The sequence below is a fragment of the Cuculus canorus genome, chromosome 2 (genome assembly GCF_017976375.1).
Source record: "Cuculus canorus isolate bCucCan1 chromosome 2, bCucCan1.pri, whole genome shotgun sequence".
NCBI classification, from domain to species: Eukaryota; Metazoa; Chordata; class Aves; order Cuculiformes; family Cuculidae; genus Cuculus; species Cuculus canorus.
In genome coordinates this window covers 39,241,530-39,258,229 of record NC_071402.1, presented here as the reverse complement: position 1 = coordinate 39,258,229, position 16,700 = coordinate 39,241,530, and the positions used below count along the sequence as shown (strand labels likewise).

Below are 16,700 nucleotides of genomic sequence, written 5' to 3'. Positions count from 1 at the left end.
GCCTTCAGCTCCTGCTCGGGCTGCCAGCAGCGCCTTTGTCACCACTCCCTCGGCGGTGGCGGAGCGCCGAGCCCGCAGCCGGGGAGCGGCAGGAGGGCTTAGGACCCAGGGGGAAGGCAGCCGCCGAGTGGAAGGACCGAGGCTTTGGTGCACACGCCTCCTACCAAAAAAAAAAAAAAAAAAAAAAAAAAAAGAAAAAAAAAAAACCCTACCCCGTGGAGCTGGAGCTCGCTCATTCACAGATTTCTAGAGAGATCTGAGCCTGAACCGGGGAGCCGGGAGATCTGTCTCACCCACCCAGCTCAACAGCAAGGATACCTGCAGGGGGGGAGCAGCCCCCCCCGCCCCCCCGCCGCCCCAGGGCAGGCTGCCTGGCGCTCTGCAGGTATTTGCATTTGTCTTTTCTCGCTTTGCAGCAGGCGGCTCTCCGCGCTCCCCCCGCGCGGCCCCCTCCCCCCGGCCTGCGCCTCCGGGCCCGAGCTGCGGGCGTTCAGCACCGCCGGGCGGACAGCTCCGGCCGCAGCCCCGCCGCGCTGTGGGCTGCCTGCCCAGCTCCATGCTCCCTACCCACTGCCCGCTCCCTGCTCCCTGCTCCCTGCCCTGCCTCCTGCCTGCCCTGCTCCCTGCGTCCTGCCTGCCCTGCTCCCTGCTTCCTGCCCACTGCCCGCTCCCTGCTCCCTGCCCTGCCTCCTGCCTGCCCTGCGTCCTGCCTGCCCTGCTCCCTGCGTCCTGCCTGCCCTGCTCCCTGCGTCCTACGTCCAGCCTGCCCTGCTCCCTGCCCACTGCCTGCTCCCTGCCCTGCCTCCTGCCTGCCCTTCTCCCTGCCCACTGCCTGTTCCCTGCTCCCTGCCCTGCCTCCTGCCTGCCCTGAGCCCTGCCTGTCCTGCTGCCTGCCCACTGCCTGTTCCCTGCTTCCCGCTCCCTGCTCCCTGCCCTGTTCCCTGTTCCTTGCTCCCTGCCTAACCTGCTCCCTGTTTGCTGCCTCCTGCCTGCCCCACTCCCTGCCTTCTGCCTCCTACCGGCCCCACTCCCTGCCTTCTGCCTCCTGCCTGTCCTGTGTCCTGCTCCCTGCCTCTCCTTCTGTCCTGCCTGTTTGTATGCCTCATGCTTGTCTTGCCTGCCTCCTTCTGCTCACTGCCTCCCCTGCCTCCATATCTCCATGCCCCCTGCCTCCACTACTTGTCTCCTATGCCTACTGTGACTCTCTGCTCCCTGTCTGCCTTTCTTCCTGCCTCCTCTGCTTCTTACTTGGCCTGCTCCCTGTCTGCCTCCTTTTCCTGCTCTGTTTGTTCTCTTTCTTGCCCTGATACCTGCTTTCCCTGCCCATCCTACTTCCCCTGCCTGCCCTGCTTTTGCTCTCTGCCTGACTTTCCCTACCTCCCCTTCCATCTCTTCTTCCCCTGCCTCTCTTTTCTGCCCTGCTTCCTGCCTCCTGCCTCCCACCTCTTATCTGCTCAGCCTCTTCAGCCTCTAGTCCTCCTTGCCCTGCTTCTCTGCCTCCTGCTGTCCTGTTTTCTTCCATCCCCGTCTACTCTTCTCTCTGCTCTGCTCCCTTGCTTCCTTTCCTTCTTGCCCCCATTACCTTCCATTCCTCACTTTCCTGCTCCTTCTTCCCCTCCTATCTTTGTTCTCCATCAACAGCTTCAGTCATTCTTGAAAGAGGGCATGGGGACTGGAAAAATCAGCTCAGAAGCCCAGGAGTTGGGCAAACATGGGAAAGAGCACAAGTTAGAAGGAAAAGTCCAAATCCAGTTTCAGAGCAGGGGAGAGATGTGAGGGATGGAGAGGAAAGGGTTAAAACCGGGACTTAAGAGATGGAGAAGAGAATCCAGCCTGTGCCAACAGAGAGGATGTTGCCAAACAGCAGAAGACAACTGTCTGCTCCTAAGCAAATTAATGCCTTTTTTGACCAGGTATATTCAACCCAAAAGGGATGAGGGATTAAAAGGAGGAGGGGATGTACCAGGTCAGTCAGTGCTTTCCCAGTGGCAAGCAGTGATGAATAGTGGGTACAGAGAATAAGTGGGATAAATTACTCCTGCTCTGTGGATCCTCGCTGCAGGAAGTCAAGAATTAAGTTGTGGTCTCTGCAGGCAGTGAGGGTGTTCAGAGAGGGCTTTCTACGGAAAATAAACACAAAGCAAAATAACAGCTGGGGAAACTGTGTACTACTGGCCTGACTAATTCTCTTTACAGTGGTTTAATTGTGGGAAGATGGGGAATGTCTTAGGGGAAAGTGAGCTTTCCCTTTTCAAACTGCTGATTCCTCAGTCTAAACAAGCTTCAGGAATAATGAAGTTAAGGAGCAGATGGTTACTCGTTGTCCATCACTAAACAGTGACTGGATCATATTTGTAAGGAAAAATTAAATTACAGAAAGGCTGCTTTCATGTGCTTTCTGAGTAATCAGATGATAACATGGATTTTCTCCAGTACTAAATGTTAATGCCAACATCTAAATGATGTATTACGTAACAGTATTATGCCATGCACTGCGTAGCAAAGGTAAAGGTTTTTTTTTTTCATAAAACAATGTCAGATAACCTTATAGAGCTTTCTCTGGTTTGTACTCTGTATCACAGCTTGAAGTTTACAGGGGTAGCCTGTGTTGTCAGCATAATCAGGTCTGATACGTATCTGTTATAAAATGCTACCGACTATCTTAAGAATTCTGTCGACTCATCTGGCTTTGAAAACAATTATTTTCTAAAACTTAGACTTCTGTAAGCCGTATGCAAAACAGGGAAATATATTGCAACCTTTTCCTTATTATTTCATCATTTATAACTCAAACTCTGGTGCAAAGACCTGATACTCTTACACTGAGTAGCACTGAATGCTGCTGTGTACTAGTGTAAGCACTGTAATTGAGTTTGGCAATGGAGGAACTGCAGAATCCTCTCCATAGGTCTGAGTCATAATTCCTTAAACTCTATGTGCTTTAAGCCCAGAGGATGCTTCTTTGAAACATGTAACAGCAACCTCATCTTCCATAAGAGGACCATGTCAGTTAAAATACAAATGATCAGTCATAAAAGGATGAAGAATATTTCCTTCAAACTAAGACTGCAAACTAATGCAATTGTTAATTTAAGTGTACAGTTGCTAAAGTAATTGTGCTATTGTTTGGCAAGCAAGTAGTATTGTCTCTCACAGCCTGTTACCGTGGTGTCTGGCACATATGCAAACAAGATATGACAATCAGGTCCTACTAGTAAAAAAAAATAAGAAAAAAAGCAGTAACATCAGTCTTTAATGGAGTGGGAAATTCAGTAAGCAGAAGTTCACGTAGTTTTTGGCAGATGAGTTGTAAGTCCTTTGCCTCTTGAAACCAATGCTGCTCTTAGAATTTAGTTTGAGGATTTCCAAACAGTTTTGGATTATTGTTGGGTGTTTTTTTGTCCTTTAGTAGGATTTGTAGAAATAAATTCCTTAAGTCTGATATGTTCCTTCACTGAGACAACAAACCCACATGGTTTTGTCAAATTATGTTAAAATTCATATCTACCATTTTGGGACAAGTGTGCAGACCTTTGTGTTTGTGCTCAGAACAGAAGTAAGAGAAGAAAACAGGAGAATTACATGAATTCCTGGGTCCAGAAATCCATCCTTCTTTCCTTTCTTCCCTTCCTCCTTTTCCTTCCCCTCCTTTCCTTCCTTCATTACTTCCCTCCTTCCTGTCTTCCTTCCCTCCTTCCTTCCTCTCTGCCCCTGCCTTTGCCTTCTTCCCTTCCTCCCTGCATTGCCACCCCACAGGGCACCAGGGATGCCTTTCACTGGCTTAATAGATAAAACAGACCTAAGTCACTATTGCCCATTATCAGGACACAAATACATTGCCACTGCATCTCATATTTTTTAAAGGGATGTAATTTTTAAAATGTGAAGCAAAAGAACTGTCAAATTAGATGCACTTCATGCTATTAAAGATGTAGAACTTAATTAACTCCATAATATATTTTGTTCCTTCTTCTGCATGTCTTTGTGCAGTTGCCGTAGCACAACTTCTATAGTGCTTTTAAGGATTTTCAGGCACCAATACTATGATTCCATGCTATCAGATTTCTACACGTGGCTTAATTATCGGTGTTGGGGCTTAGAATTCACGTTTTGCCTGCTGATAATTTCTGCTGCAAGAAGTTCCTCTATTATTGGAGAAAGCGACCTCTTTGTCCAATAACAGCTAGAATACTTTATACATGGTGACCCTTGGAGTAGTTTGTGACTGACACGGAAGTCCCTTGGAGTCTGCTGCTTTTTTGACATGCCACGGGTCAGGCCTCACATTCCCACAGGGATTTGCAGTTTATCTGTGATTGATGAATACTCAAAAAGTTAAAACTGTGATTCAGATAAAGATTGAAGTAACCTTGGTAAGTTCACAAGTGTTTTGCTTAAGTTTTTTTATTTATAAGTTATTTAAGTTTTCCTCCTCTGCATGTGGTCCTCAGATTTCAGGTCAAAAGATAACGAGACAATTTTTTTATTTCACATCTATTAGGCAACCTTGTCAGCCTCTCCTCATGTCTGTCAGCTTGTAGCATCAGCAGGACAACTGCAGGTCTATGCTTTTGGGGTTTTGATTATGCCCTTGAAACCTAGGGGCATTAAACTGGGAACACTGGGAACACTGTGGTCTAACTCTCCATTGCCTTGTGTGCAATATGGCTTCACATTTTTCTCATGATGCAGAGAATTATGCATAGGGAGGAAACATTTCCCAGATGTTAATGTGTAAGCCTTTGGCTCAGGAGATGTGTGGTCTATTCCCAGCTCTGTGAAATGTGTCTCCTGTGACCTAAGGCAAATCACTCAGGGTTTACTATCTCCCCATTGTTTGTGGAGGATGCCAGGATCCAGCGGCAGTTTTTCTCATCACTCTTTTGTAATTCGCTCACAGAGCCAGGGTCTGTCCTTCTCTATGTCTGAGCACTCCATTTCCAGTGCAGGTTCCTACTAAGGTACCACAAGGTCATAAGTGCCATAGGAGCCCTTCCTACAAGTCCAGCTATGGATTCATCCTCCCCTGTCCTTAAGAAGCAATCCCTGCTAAGCAAAACATAGCCCCGAGATGTTTTCCACAGTTAACATCAAAATATTTTTTAAAAAGAAATTTAATGAGATGACACCCACAGTCTGAGATGAAATCATTCGAGATTACCATTTTCCCTCCCTCCCTGCCCACTCCCTTCTTTTCTGGCATGATTTTAGCAGCTAATATCTGTATGAAAGCTAGGAGTTAGGAACGGTATAATAAGACAAATCGTAACAGTGATGTCTACTACTACCAGGTGAGGATCAAACCCTAATGCGTTCCCAGTTTGAAAGCTGTGCTAATGAAATGTTACGTGGTATATAGCTTTGGACTGAACAGAAAACACTCAGTAGACAGAGGCAACTGAAATCTTTCAGGAACTGAACTGGATGGGGAAGGACCAAATGAATATAAGAGCAGTGCTTTAAGCGGCAAACAGTGTTGCAGACACAGCTAAGCGGGCAGGAACAAAAAGATCCAGACAAGCATCGTCATCGCCATGAACAGGTTTTGGCCAGTTTTCCAGGGGATGTAGAGCAAATAGGGATTGAATGTTGATCTGGAAGCCATCACTGATGAGAGTGCAGTAGAGCATGTTAAGATCTTCAGATGGAAATTGCTTATGAAAGTGCTAATTTCTTAAGATATTATTTTTATTTTAGTTAATTGCCAAGTATTGCTATAAATTTTATTATTAACTAAGTCTCAGTTTTGAGGGTCAAGCAAAAATATAAGCTGTTTGTCTGAAGACTGTATCCCATTTTCAGTATTTTACCCATCCTAAAGCCACTTTCTGTCCCTTGTTTTTCTCTTTTTGGAACTAAAAGTGAATAAACTGAAATGGTATGTGGCATCACAATTTTGGTGGAAATTCCCCCTTTTCTCTGTACTCATATGTTGTGTTTCAAACCTCTGTTAATTATTTTTCTGTGTTTAAATCTGGGGTTTGTTCCTTTGGAGGAATGATTTATTGTAAGTGGCTATGAAGAGACATTAGGAGAGCAAATAGTCCTTTGGGAACAAAGAGTCACAACACAGAAAAACAGCTGTTGAGACTATAACAAAGAGTCTAGTGTGCGAACATGAAGCAACAATATTCAGATAGGGAAAAAAAGGCCAGCATCTTCATTTGGGAGAAAAAAAATCCCAATAGAACAAAAATGTAAACATCTGAAAAACTGGCAGATGGATCGGAGCTCTGTACACCAGAAAAGAACAAGAAATTACCATGTGTGGGAGGGGGTGAAAATGGAGAAGGTGCTTCTGTTATACCTTTGGGAATTAGAGTAAATCAGTACCATCTTAGAAAGCACAATGACAATTAAAGTGGGTAGCTACATATCATTATATTTATTGTCAAGGTAAACAGTGAGAGAACCAAATCATCCACTGATACAAATCAGACTCCTTGAAGTCAATGGTGCTAGAGTGGATTACTAACCCTATGATTTGCGTTGTGATCCAGATAGCGAAAACGCTGTTCATATATATTTTGGGTTATTTTGCAATATATAACATTAAGCCTATAAAGTATTTTAGTGCAAAGTCTATTGTGAATAATAATCAGGATAACCTATAGGGGCTGACCTGTTAGCTGTAATCCATGGGTATAGCTCAGCTCACTATGAGAAAGCTCTGAAATGCATTTAAAATATATTTGTTAGATTGAGAGTTTGTAGATCACTTTCTGTAACAATGTCTGACAGGAGAGGACTATATCTCACTCACTTTGGCATTATCTTGGACATCAAGGGTGCTAATCCATTTAAATAAGGTAAAACAATAGGAAACTTTAATAATAATAAGTAGCGTAATTTTTGACCCTTAATGCTTGGGGAACCTATAAGAAAATCTGAAGAACCAGACTTTCTCTCCTTGGTCTAACCCCATTTTATTCTAGAGCACACTGCAGGTGACCTTTAAAGAAACTTTCTTTCCAAAGAAGCATCTTGGTGGAGATAAGAATCAGAAAAGGAGCAGAGCAAGGAACAGTTCTACCCCCATAAACTCTCAGTAAACAGATAAACCCACTGGGGTCACAGTTAACTGCCACAAGTCTTCGGACTTGTTGGAGAGGGCTGGAACATCTCTCCCATGAAGAAAGGCTGAGAAAGCTGGGGTTGTTCAGCCTGGAAAAAAAAAAAAGAAAGGTCCAGGAAGACATAATTGAAGCCTTTCAGGTAGTCTGGATGGGGCTTTGAGCAACATGATCCGGTGAAAGGTGTTCCTGCCCATGGCAAGGGGGTTGGAATACATGATGTTTAAAGGTCCCTTGCAACCCAAGCCATTCTGTGAGTCTATGTTTCTGTAATTTTAAGTCACAGGAGATCCAAAGATGCTGAAGTTTATACTGAGCCAGAGCTGGCACAGACTCCAAGTAAGGTCCTTCCTTCCACCCCTCTGCTGAGCACCCTTGAACACAACCAGCTTCCTTAGGGTACAACTTGTTAAAACTAGAGAAAGAACCAGTCCTTACAGTACTGCCATACTTAGATGCACTGAGCTCCCCTAACTAGTTCGTGGAGGCAATTGTAAGTAAAAACGTGATTTATGCAAGGAAATGCTAAAGCCGCCATTAATTTGAAATCTTAAGCACAAAATTTTGGCCTGGTTTTCCCATGGCCTATGTCATTGGAATCCAGCTGATATCATCAGAGTTATCCTAATCTTGCCTACTAAAGGCAAGAGGAAAGCAAATAACTGTAACTTTCCTTTTATGTCTGCCACTCACCCTTAATGCAACTTGTATTTTTTTTAAGAATTGAATAACCTGCGCCCGTAGATTACCCCCTCAAAATTTCAGGGTTTGTTTTTCTGGAGTCATTTGCACTCTGTAGTGACTTGCAAAAGGCAGCCAGCCTTCTTTCCTCCTGGCTCTGCATTTTCCCAAGTTTTCCCAGGTTGACGAATCACCAGTTACACTGCTTTGCAGGTAGCTCTTCACAACTCCAGCTCCGCAAAGAATACAGAAAGAGATTACTTAACAAACTCTCCTTAGAATCACCCACAGACGACTCTAATACACATTGCTGTTGAACATAAAGCTTATCTCCTGCCACAAATGTTCTTTAAGCCCATATGTAGAAACTCTCTGGATTCAAATTTAGGGACCTGATATCAGGGCTACAGCTGTGACGTCTCAAAATGTTAGGTTTTTTTATCAATGACATGCAAGCTCACTAAACAGGTTGCTCAGGCATCCTTTGTGCTGTTTAACTTTCAGGTCCTACAATGTAACTTTGAGCAGCTCCTGGAGGAAGAAATGCTCTGGCTGTTGCTGTCCTCTTTGTTTCATATGAGAACATTGAGGCCAGGGGAGCAGCTGAGTGAAATCGTTGTATTGCTATAAATAATTCATAAATTTCCAAACAGCTTTCTTCAAATACAATAAAGAATGTCTTACACTGAGGGATTCCCTTTTAATTTTTAAAAGCAACTTTTTTTTTTTTTTTCCCCCAGAAACTAGAAAGAGAGAGATATCAGTTAAGCAGTAAGGTTTTTTGTTTGCTTGTCTGTTTTTGTGATGGCTGAATAATTGGATGGATCTTGATCTTTCTTCACACACATTTCACATTGGAACAGACCTTGATCTTATTTCACACAAGTGTTACTACACGGAGTTCGATGACAGCCTCTTGCTAATTATGTCACTGAAAAGTAAGAGATTCACTGTACCATTTTGCTCATACATAACAACTTAAGCAGCTTTTCTTCTAACACTTGTAAAAACAAATTCTAGGTAAAGTACAGGAATGAAAATTAAATTAAGAGCTAGATGTTCAGGAAAGCTACAAGATACTTAAAAATAGAATTTGGAATAAGATGCATCTCTTCAACTAAAACACCAACCCTGTCAGATTAGATTAATCAAACACTTTATTCAAGGGAAGTTTTCTATGAAGATGTATTAAGTCTCAATGGGAAATATTTTCAGTGAGGTTTTACCAAGTAGAAAATACCACTGATGTTGGTGGAGGGTTTTTTTTGTTTTTTTTTTTTTCTTTAAATCTGTTTTACAATCAGCTCTGGGACTAACTCAAGGACAGCTACAAGCTGATGGTATGGGTGATAAAAACCAAACCAACCAGTTATTATTATGGTAAGTGTAAATCTGCACACTTGAGAAGCTGAAACATAGCTCCTGTTAGGGTGGAAGAAAATTATTATTATTTCTGCTTTTGTCATCCTGGACTTGAATTTATGGGATGTTGGAACTCCCACACTTCTATAAGACAACTTTGCAAAGTGTGTTCTAATAGTAAATTGATACAGATTAATATTAATTGTCAATTCATCAGATTGCCTTTCCAAAGGCTTAAATATAAACAATCATGATGTCGATGACTGCCTTATCTTAAATGCGCACATTCTGAAATGATTTGACTGCTATCCTCTCACTATTGAAGCACAAAAAGCAATTTTATTGCTGTGTAAACTTCAGAAATGCTTTATGCACATATTTAATCTTTCTTTTATAAATGTGCTTTTTCTTTTAGTAAGTGATGGAATAAACAACACTTACTTTGGATGGATTATACTACACGTGAACTGACTGTTACTCCTTCTGCAAGAATAAGAAAAGCTCTTCACTTTCATTTGTCAAATATCAGCTTGATAGCAAAAAACTTCTGAATGGCTCACGCTCACAGCAGACCATCAGTTGAATGGGATCAGCACTTCTCCTACTAAATTATCTGAATTTCAGGATTTGGAAAAGAGTGTTTCGCAGAGATGACCCATTTACAAGCTGGACTTAGTCCAGAGACTATAGAGAAAGCCCGCCTGGAACTGAATGAAAACCCAGACATTTTGCATCAAGATATCCAGCAGGTCAGGGACATGATCATCACAAGGCCTGACATTGGGTTTTTACGTACAGATGATGCCTTCATCTTGAGATTTCTCCGAGCCAGAAAGTTTCACCAAACTGAGGCCTTCAGACTGCTAGCTCAGTACTTCCAGTACCGCCAATTAAATCTAGATATGTTCAAAAACTTCAAGGCTGACGATCCAGGAATCAAACGGGCTCTAACAGATGGGTTCCCCGGAGTACTGGAAAATCGTGACCACTGCGGCAGGAAGATTCTTCTGCTTTTTGCAGCCAACTGGGATCAGAGTAGGTAAATGTAGATAGTGTCCTTATCTTTTTACATATAATCATACTCAACTTGTAACAGAATATTTTTGACCATACATGAAACAGCAAGACCATTTTCAGTTAAATATTTCACAACCAAGAGTCCATTTCATAAAACTTCTATTTGATCACCTCTCATTTTTCAGACATAATACCATTGAGAGATAAGGGTGTATCAGAGTGTCAGATAAGTAGTTCATGTTTTTTACCATAAATATTTCTAGTTTTTAGCCAGATAGTGTCTGTGTGCTACAAATACGTTAGTGCCCGTTGTATAATTGCTTTACTGGTATTATTGACTAGCCAAACAGGTTGACAGAAAGCAAATGTTTCAAAACATATGGGGGTTCTTGCAGATCTTCTGGTGCAGAAGGAACTGACCATATTTATTCTGTCTTTAGATTTCTTAACAGATTGGGGGGTTTGTTTTAACTATTTCACAAATTACAGCCTGTGTTATGAAATTTCCGCAAACTGCATTATAATTTCTACACTTTCTCATTACTGTATGTTTGTTAGTCTGACAAATGGGAGATTCATGCAAAGTGTTTTCTCTGGTCAGGTCATTTCAATCCAGAATAGTATGAACAAGGATATCTCCCAGCCATTATTACAAAATGACATCCTTAACTGTTAATGTGATTAGTCAGCTTTCACTACCTATTCAAAGTGATACAGAGAAAAGAGGCTAGTCCAAGAATATCATGTTCACGTTGTCCATTTCATCAGAATTAATTCCATTTCATTTTCCCTGCCTCCACAGTGAGATGGAGAAATGTAATCAGTTGTGGGATTGGCATGTGTTCTGCTGATTTTTTGCTAGAAATCAGACCAAAGAACAAAATTCAGATTCAGATTTTAAGTATGAATCAATTCTGATGAGTTCCAGGTGGAATTTTGTCTTGGCACGGCCTAAAGTTGTCCATGAAAGTGTTTCATCCTTAGGAGTCAATAGATTGGAGCTTTGAATTCATATTATAGAAATTTTTAGAGAAAAATACACATGCCTGCATTTTTTTCCTGTTATTTCCTGGTAAAACCTCTCATCTCCACATGAAAACAGAGTACAGAAGTGTTTCTAACATTCCTTTGCATCTGTAACTGTATGTAACTTTGCATACACTTTGTTTTTGCAATAACTTTGTATTTGGTGAAATCCAGAACTGAAGCCAGTGATAAAAGTCCTATTGACCACAAAAGGGGCAGCAGTTTATCTCCTGTCTTTCTGAACGGTGAGCTTGCCTTTCATCCAACCACAAAACCATTCCTTTAGCAACTGGTTTTGAATGCCAGATGAATGAACAGGTATCTTGAATTAATAGAAATTATCAGCTTTAGAGGACAGAAGCACTGTGGCTCTGCTGGCTGCATTAAGGGATTTAGGCATTATATAGAGCCAGCTTTGGTTTTTTGATCCCTTAACAAAATGAATCACTGCGATTAACCTCATGTATCAGGTCCTGCTCTTGGAAAGCTGAGAATGCTTCTGTATAAGGCTTCTGCACTGAGATCTTGACAGAACATTGATTTCTGTCTGATTTTGGCTCGAATTTTCTGCAAGTCCTTTATGCATCCATGTATATGTGTATATGTGTGTACAAAACCTAAAATGAGCCTGCATGCAAGACACGCTGTTTCTGAAATTGTAATCTTAAGCTTCAGAGAAGAAAGGCTGAGGCAAATAGGATAAGATATACTTTCCTACAGCTCCTTGGTGAAATTAAAAATCACACACAAATTTTACCTCTCTTCAGCCACTGAAGCTCAGCTCCTCTATGGATGCAAACAACAAGAAGCGTCCTTTCAGGGAGCTTCTGTAGCATTGCAAGTGCTACAAGGACTTGAGACAGGATTTGGGCTGTAAGCAAATAAAGGGACAATCTCCTCCGTTTTTACTGTCTAAAGACATCAAACAAGAGCAAAGGCAGTTAAGGAATGGGAAAAGGTGACTTCAATGTCTTGTTAAGCAGCAGGGAAGCAGGTTATTGATCAGAAAAAGTATATATTCATATTTATTTCATTAAAAAGACCTCAAACAAATAGGCTTTGTGTATATCTTACATACATGTATCTTGGGCAACCGTTCTACAGATGTATCTTCTGTGATGGCAAGATTCTTACAAGCTTGCATTTCAGCAGAATGCAAATGCAATAAATTCCTACAATGATGTGATGCTTACATGCAAAAGAAAGAACTGAGCTTTCATTGTGCCTTTCCTGACTTTAATCTCATTTGCAGCTGCCTGTGTCTTCTCTTCTTCATGGTTAAATCATGATTTGTAAGGGAGAGAATCATAGAATAGTTTGGATTGGAAGGGGCCTTAAAGATCATCTAGTTCCAACGCCCCTGCCATGGGCAGGGACATCTTCCACTAGATCAGGCTGCCCATGGTCACATGCAGCCTGGCCTTGAACACTTCCAGGGATGGGGCTTCCATGACTTCTCTGTGGAATTTATTCCACTGCCTCACCACCTCACAGTAAAAAATTTCTTCCTAATATCTAATCTAAATCTACTTTCTTTCAGTTTAAAACCATTCATCTTCATCCTACACACATCCTACTACACTCCCTGATAAAGAGCCCCTCCTGTTTTCCTGCAGGCATAATTTATAAAAAAAAAATCATAAAGGATCATTTAAAATCAGCATAGCTTTGATCCATAAACTGATTTTCAGTCCAGACATTCTTATTATTTATACTTCTGGCAGTATGGCGGCTGTGGGGATCACATACTGAGGAGGCAGAAGCAGCCTCAAAACTTTTTAGTTCCATGTATTGATTATTAAACAGAAATTTCATTATTTGTGTAATGTAACTGCTGGGACAAATCAGATACAAGATGTTTTTAAGGGTTATGCTGTATAAAACTTCCATGTGAGATTTCAGAAACATTTGTAATTTCAACTTCAAGAATGTAATTGATAGATCTAACATCTCTATCTCTAGAAAACTGGGTTTTAATTACCAGTCTGAATGTTTCTAGCTTCAGCTTCCAGCTGATGGATTGTGTTGATTTAAAAGGACCACGAAGATATGACAACTTCTCATGTTTGCTCTTTTGTGTCCTGATCACATAATCTTTTAACCTACTTTTGAATTCACTGAGGATATGCCACTGTAGCGTAAGTTAATGTTAGGCAACAAGAAGATAGTGCATTAACTACTCTATAGCAGTGGTTCTTGAGTTCCCTTTTAACCATGGTGAAAGTAAAACAGTTAATCCCCCTTTCTTTGAGGGCAAAACAACATTGTGTTGTCCCAACAAAAAAGAAGGCAAAGAACATACTTGTGGGCAAGCAACACAGACCAAAGATAATGTTAGGCAGAGTATTGCAGTAGCTTAATTTCTTGCAACATATGTATGCTCCCAAAACTTAAATAGATTGAACTTCTCCGCTCTCAGAATTAGGAATATTTTCCAGGCTGCTATTCTTTATTTTCTGGGCCTTTCCTATCATTTTAGCATTTTTGCTAAAGTGGGGATGGATTAACTGATTACAAACTTTCACTGATAAGCCATCATGTGTTAACACCATATCTTCTGCTCAGTAGTTCCCTCCTTTTAGATACAAGATTGTCACTGTTTTTGTAGCTATTCTATCACATTTTGAGCTCGTGTTCAGCTCAAATCTGCTTCCAAGTCACTGTTTCCTAAAATACAAACACCACTGGTAAATGTGTCATACATTCTCATCTATAATGTGGGCACAGTCTAGCATGTGATTCATGCACTTCAGCAGAGCTAAACCTGTCCTCCCCATAAATTATCATTGCATGGGGTTTGTGACATCTGTGAAGTCCACTGACAAGGATTTTATTTTCACTTCCACATTATTGAAAAAGATGGTGATTGCTGTTTAGACTAAAGCCTTGTTGGTGACTAGGAAAAAAAAGCAGAAGGAATTGTAATTCTTATCTCCAAATCACTATCCGATATCTATCATAAAACCAGGTTTTCTCTCATTTAGCATGTTTCTTAGCAGTGTTGTCATCATTTTCTCTCAAGGTCGTGTATAATATATTTTGGATCTGTTAGGTAATGTTAATCACATCTGATACAGAACTGCATAACAGAAAACTTAAGAGGTATTGAGTAAGTGAAAATAAGCAGATGGATAGAAAGGAAAGAAATCAGATTAATTCCATGCTGAGGGCAAGGAAAAATCTTGAGCTGTGTCACTATATACTTGAGAATCCGTGCAAGGGAAGGCCATTGTTCACTTTGATTAGACCTCAGTCCTCAGAGGTGCAGAATAATCCAACTACAAGGTGGGAACTCACTCCAAACCCACAAAGGCTTCATGTATAGCACTGCTTACAGAGCACTTTATTTTTAAAGGGCAATCATGGAGTAATAAGGACAGATAAAGATGTAAAACTGATCTTGTCAGGAAAATTTTGGTGATATAATTTGCATCATAAAACATCCCAGTTCATGAAACAAATACATGCGTACATACTAACACACAATTTTGATGAGATCAGAACCAGGACTTCACATATTTGCTGGATTAGGTTTGCTGCTGCCTTCTAGTATATACTGCTCATAAACTTGGGAGATGAGGGATTTGGGTGAACAAGTAATTCCACAGAAGATGTTCATTAATTTCCCAAGTAAAGATACTTCCTTCAAAGTCTTCAGCTAGTGTAAAATTTATTTCTGTGTAGAGAGCCAGCACAAGGGCTATTTCTAATCATGATCCTGTGCAAACAGGGTCTTGAGGTGGAGGGTAGAAGGTTGCCTGTAGTCTTTAGTAGAATAGTAATTAACTTTTGTCTTCCTGTCTGGACTGTTGTGTCTCATAGCTCCAAAAATTCTGTAAGTCAATCAGATAGAAAAAACCTGCTGCTTTGTTTACAACATACATTCCCAAGTCAGCTCCTAGCAATAAAATCTCTTTATTTGAGGAACCTCAAATGTCACATACTTGCCTTTCTGCAGGAAAGTGTGTTGAGATAGCTGAAAGAGCAAGGAAATACTCTGACATTACCTTACATCCTGTTGGTATGAATGAATATGTATCAAATGCTGATTTTTCCAATATATTTCAAGGATAATCTCATATGTTTACTAAAATATGAAGGAATCGACATCTGTTGACACTGATTTACAGTCACAGGTAAACTGTGGCACTAACTCAGCCTTATAGATATTTATTATGAGAGACTATGGCTGAGATAAGGCCAGCCCTAACAGCAGAAAGATTTTTACACAGCAAGTCTTTGGGTTTGGTTAAGAGATACTGCTGCTGTGTTGGGAGATGCTTACAGTAATGCAGATTGAGAGTGCAGTTCAAGTGTTGCATTGACCATTAAATAGCCTAGAAGAATACTGTATTAAAAAATAATTCGTATCACATCACTACATTACTGAGGTAGCTTGAAATGGTAGCAGAATTCAGGGTAACAGAGGAAGAACGTGTAGCGTAAGCAGAGTACCCATTTCAGAGAGTAACAGATGTGTCAATTAAATGTTGGACAATGAAGATGAAAAGGAGCTCTGTCTTGAAATGTTTTAATTTGCTTTGAGGCAGCAATTTAATTCGGTAGCATTTATTCTGGAAGCTGAGTTTGGAAAGACTGTTGCAGTCCATATGAATGACAGAAGGATGACATACAGAAATGACAGTCCTGGATAGGGCTGAGAAGAGAATCAAAGAAGAGAGAGAAAATGTCTGAAAAGAGAAAGAAAAACAACAGCTGTGAAAGTTATGAAGCATATGTTTAAAAACAAGGGAAGCCTGACTGAAAGGAAAAAAAAAAATCAATGGAGGGGAGGTAGGGCAATGAAATCCATACTGAGAAGGAAGAGAAGGTGAGTGGATGGTCTTGAGCTGCGGGCTAGCTGAAGAGCTGTGAAGGACAGTGCCAGTGGGTGAGACAGGTAATTGATGGAGCTGGCCTGCAGGATAACCAAGCGAAGAAGGGCAAACTGGAAAGTGGCTCTGTGCCACCTTCCTCCTGTGGAGGAAAGAAACCAAATCCATTCCTCAAGCCTTATAAACTGGAGAGGACAGTTGATTAAGAAAAATGCACACACACAAACACACACATATAACAAGCACGTGAGCACACATGCACATGCGCACATCCCTCACTCCCCCCAGACTGTCTCAAAAGACCAGCATTTTGTCTTGAGGGTTTATGTTTGGGTGACAGAAAAGAGATAGCACTTGTCCCTAAAAAATGACCCATACACTTACATGGGCTGTCTGTGGTGTCACAGCTGGGTTCTGCAAAAGAGCATTATAACAAAGCTATAGCAACAGAATAGTACAGACCCAAGAAATACAACATCCCTCTTGGCTCTTTCTCTCTGACCATGTCTATCATGTCCTTCGACATGATAGCCATGAATGAATGCTCTGATAAATATGAGTTTTTGAGGTGAGACTTTGTATGAAGAGGTCAGAATATTTTTCTTAAATTAGGTTTTCCAGATGTCTGATATTCTGATCAGTTTCTAACTTGCCTACTTAAATAAAAGGAACTGAGGTAAATTCATGCATTAGAGCATGAACAGAC

The 16,700-nt window shown here is 41.2% G+C and overlaps 1 protein-coding gene across 2 annotated transcripts in view; it reads left to right on the top strand.

The window, feature by feature from the left end:
• The first annotated feature begins 216 nt into the window (after window positions 1-216).
• Window positions 217-16,700, top strand: part of CLVS1 (clavesin 1) — a 103,307-nt gene continuing 86,823 nt past the window's right edge. The window contains exons 1-3 of one of the 2 annotated variants that reach the window (XM_054059526.1): window positions 217-385; window positions 3,991-4,373; window positions 9,532-10,155. In XM_054059526.1, the coding sequence (XP_053915501.1) occupies window positions 9,767-10,155 (389 nt within the window). In that variant the 5' untranslated portion in view covers window positions 217-385; window positions 3,991-4,373; window positions 9,532-9,766. The remainder of the gene's footprint in view (window positions 386-3,990; window positions 4,374-9,531; window positions 10,156-16,700) is intronic. The other variant, XM_054059525.1, reaches the window with a different exon arrangement.